We start from the raw sequence: 3775 nt of genomic DNA, 5'->3' as shown, positions 1-3775 counted from the left end.
CATAACTTTTAATTAGTAGAACTTGCATTTATTTATGTTAAGTTATAGACCTACTTCTTTTATAGCCTTTAGCACTAGGCGTACATGCTATTTATGCTCTAAAAGGCTATTACTATAGATTAGAATATTATTAATATACATAGTATAGAACATGTCTAAGTAGGGTTAAAGTAAGTTATTTATAAAATGTTAAAAAGTACTAGGCGTGTTAGCTAAGCTAAAGGGCATTACTAGGTACTTAAATAGTTTATATTAGGTCTAAAATACTATTAGCTACTTATTACCCTTTACTATTCTTAGCTTATTAAAAGCAGTAATAATATTTAACTTTATAAAATACTTTACTTTACTTAGTTAGTTTAAAGTTTTTTGTAAAAAAAAAATTAAGTATTAGTTTTTAATAGTAATAGTGTTTAGTTTTTAGTAGTTAATATAAAATTAAAGCCTACTTCTAGGTTTCTTTATAAATAGTATAAGTAACACTACTAGTAAAAAGCTAGCTTAAATAAACTTTTTTTTTAAGTTTTTATTAAAGTATTTTTAAAGCACTTTTAATTTATTTAGTAACATTTTATATAGTAGCCTATAACTAGGTTATTTACTAGGCTTAAAAGTTATTTAGTAATTATATAAACATTATATTAAAAGCTTATTAGACTTATTTTAAAAAAAACATATAATAAGTTATAGTAGTTTTAAAAGACTATTATTTTTAAGTTAGTGTGTTTTTAGAGAGCTAAAGCTTAGTTTATATTAGAAATTATAACTACATAGATTTTATAATCTAGTTATTAAGCTAGGGTTATAAATAGGGCAGGTTCTATATAGCAGATGTCTATCTACTATTTAAGTCCTAGTTTATGTTTAAATTAAGTAAGTAAAAGTTCTTTAAAGGCTTTTTTTTCTTTAAGTTTAAGTAGTTATTAAATTATTTTATATAGCTTATTTTAGTAAAAGGCCTAGCTTATTAGCTTTACTTAAGTAGTTTTTTTCTAAGTTATTAGAAAGTAAGTCTAAAGACCTTTTATATTAAGTGCTATTTAGGTGTTGTTTAGGTGTAAGTGTAAGCATATATTTTAGCATTAAAAAAAGTTAAAGTTTAAAACTTACTTTTAGTAATTAAAGGTAACTTTATGCTAATATAGCTATAGTTATTCTAAAATTAGGTTATAACATTTTATGTTTATTATATAAAGCTTAATCTACTCTTTATAGTGTTAGTAAGTAATTATAATAGTTATAGTATAAAAAATAAAACTTTTTTTAAGTTATTTTTTATTAAATCTAGTTAAGTAAATTATTTAGGTAAGTAGTATTAATTAAAGATTTAGTTTATATGCTAGTTTTTTATTAATATAACTTATGCTGTTTACTTCTAAGTTAATAAAAGCTTATATTAAAGCTAATATAGTTTTTTATTATAAATATATAAAAATATTAACTTAGTACTTTTAGTTATTAGTAGGGAACTTAGCTTATAAGTTAGTAAAGATCTAGTGTTAAATTAGTCCTAGAGGGCAACTTAGCTTTAAGACAAGCCTTTTTACAAGCTTTTACTGCTATAGCTGCAGCTATGTTAAGAGTAGTAAAAAAGATTAAGGCTTAAATATAAGTTAAAGCCCTTATAAAAATAAAATTAAAATAGTAAAAATCTTTAATAAGTGCTAGTAGCGCTACTTATATAGACTTAAAAAAAAAGAATAAAGCAGTTTTAAAAAATATAACTATACTTACTATACTTAAAGCATTAACTTTTTTTTTTATAATCTTTATGCTTTTTAAAACTAACTAAAGCATAATTTAAATTAATTTTTATTATATTAAAGTTCTTATTTGCAACTGCGCTAGTTTAGGGGTGTATTAGAGCTTATATAAGGAGGAACCTTATATTATTATTGTAGGTAGTAATTAGGTTTGCATACGCATTAAAGTTGTTTAGAAGGGGTTCTTCTACTATAGCGTGTTATAGTTTAGTTAAGAGGGAGTTATATAAAGCTATAATTAGACCTATCTTATTTAGGCCTATATTAAATATAAGTTAGTAGAACTTAGTAAAGTGTAAAGTAAAGCTTTTTTTTTTTATTATAAAGTGTTTAAGTAACTTAAGGCTATTAACTTTTTATTTAAGTCTTTATAAGTTACTTATAAAAACACTATAAATTAATCTAAGTTAATAATATTCTTATTTATTAGTAAGTTAATTAAGGCTGTTATATTATAGTTAAGTTAAAAGTAGGCATATAGTAACTAAAAGTGTTTAAAAGAAAATTAGTCTATGTTTTCTTTAAGTTTATATTAAAGCTTATATAAAAAAAAAAAGTAGGTCTTTTTATTTTTTATTAAATAGTAAAGAATTAGAGAGTTAGTTAGATTTTATTACTAAATTAAAAAAATTATAAGTTATAGGCAGTATTAAGTAGAAAAAAGTTAAGCTATCTCTAGACTTCTAAGTTAGCTTTAAGGCTAGTAAGTTCTTAGTTTCTACTACTATAATAAAAGTTAAGGCAGAAATAAACTACTTAATAATATAAAGCTATTTTTTAAAGTTCTTTTAAAAAGCTTTAAAGCTTATAATATAGTAGCTTTTTATAAAGTAAGCGCTTTTTAAAAAGCTTTTTAGCTTACTTTAATAGCTTAGAGTTATATAAGTACTAAGCTTATTAAATTAAATTTAGAGGCTATTCTTAGCTAGAGTTTTAACATAACATAATATTATAATTATATATAAGTAAGGTTATAGAGCTTTACAAAAGTCTAGTTTAATTACTACATAAGGTATTATAGTAAGTATAAGATGTTATGTAAAGAATAGAAAAGTTTAGAAGAAAATTAGTAATTAAATACTTAGCTTAAAAGTCTAAGCGCTTTAAGTATAAATTAAGCCTGTTTTAGGTTTAGTTAGTGTTAAAGCAGTTTATGCTTAAGTTTATGTCTATGTTGTGTTGTGTTTATGTTAGACGTGCACTAATAATACTCTAGTACGCGTCTAATATAGTTATGTCTGGGATCCGGGGAGGATACCGTGACAAGGCTCTATCCTTGTAGGCCTTATCCTTACAAGCCTTATCCTCACATGCCTTATCTAGCTGTTCTGCCACCCAGATATATCATGCTGCCTCATCCCAACGCTTAGAGAAGGCCTGCATGGCCTCACCTAGCCTATCTACGCTGTCCTCGCGTGAAGCAACTCCTTTAAAGCATATGCAAGATACCTAGGCTAAGGAGCACCTAAATAATGCCTGCTATAATGTTAAAATTACCTTTAAGATTAACTAGAATTGTTGAATGGACTCTCTGCTAGCTAGCACTTGGTGTCAGCAAATGCGTACGAGACGGAGAGGTTTGCACGGTGTAAACATTGCACAGGGGTGTTGGGTAACTAGTGTTGATTGCTTCTTGTTGTTTTCTATCGTACGAAGGAAAGGGGTTGATATAGTCCCAAACTCTGCGCACAGATCTCCGTGCACAGGGATCCGGGCGCATCCGAGCCACGTGACTATCAACCAGGCGCCCGAATATCACTATTCGGACAAGAATAATATATAGTGTTCTAGCGTTAAATTAAGCGCAGATTAGCTAAAATATTATATAAAGCATAAGTTGCAACTTCTTAGGCGCTAGAAGGTGTTATTTATATAGAGATATAGTGCAGATCTGCAGCATGTTACTAAGGCAGATAAGAAGAAGCAGCTGTAGCTCTATTAAGCTTACTATAAAGCTAGTGTTTAAAAGGCAGCTAAACTTATTAATAGTAATGTCTATATAGTAAAGCATC

General features: G+C 26.4%; 1 protein-coding gene across 1 annotated transcript; it reads left to right on the top strand.

The window, feature by feature from the left end:
* Positions 1 to 3285: 3285 nt before the first annotated feature.
* BDR25DRAFT_350784 (uncharacterized protein) lies at positions 3286 to 3539 on the top strand (the record flags this gene model as incomplete). Its single annotated transcript, XM_033694762.1, has 2 exons — positions 3286 to 3435; positions 3489 to 3539. The coding sequence occupies 2 exons, from the start codon at positions 3286 to 3288 to the stop codon at positions 3537 to 3539; spliced, it is 201 nt and encodes a 66-aa protein (XP_033552248.1).
* Positions 3540 to 3775: the final 236 nt, after the last annotated feature.

The sequence above is a fragment of the Lindgomyces ingoldianus genome, assembly GCF_010093535.1.
Source record: "Lindgomyces ingoldianus strain ATCC 200398 unplaced genomic scaffold BDR25scaffold_5, whole genome shotgun sequence".
NCBI classification, from domain to species: Eukaryota; Fungi; Ascomycota; class Dothideomycetes; order Pleosporales; family Lindgomycetaceae; genus Lindgomyces; species Lindgomyces ingoldianus.
The sequence above is the reverse complement of the archived record's forward strand: the minus strand, read 5'-3'. Positions and strand labels throughout refer to the sequence as shown.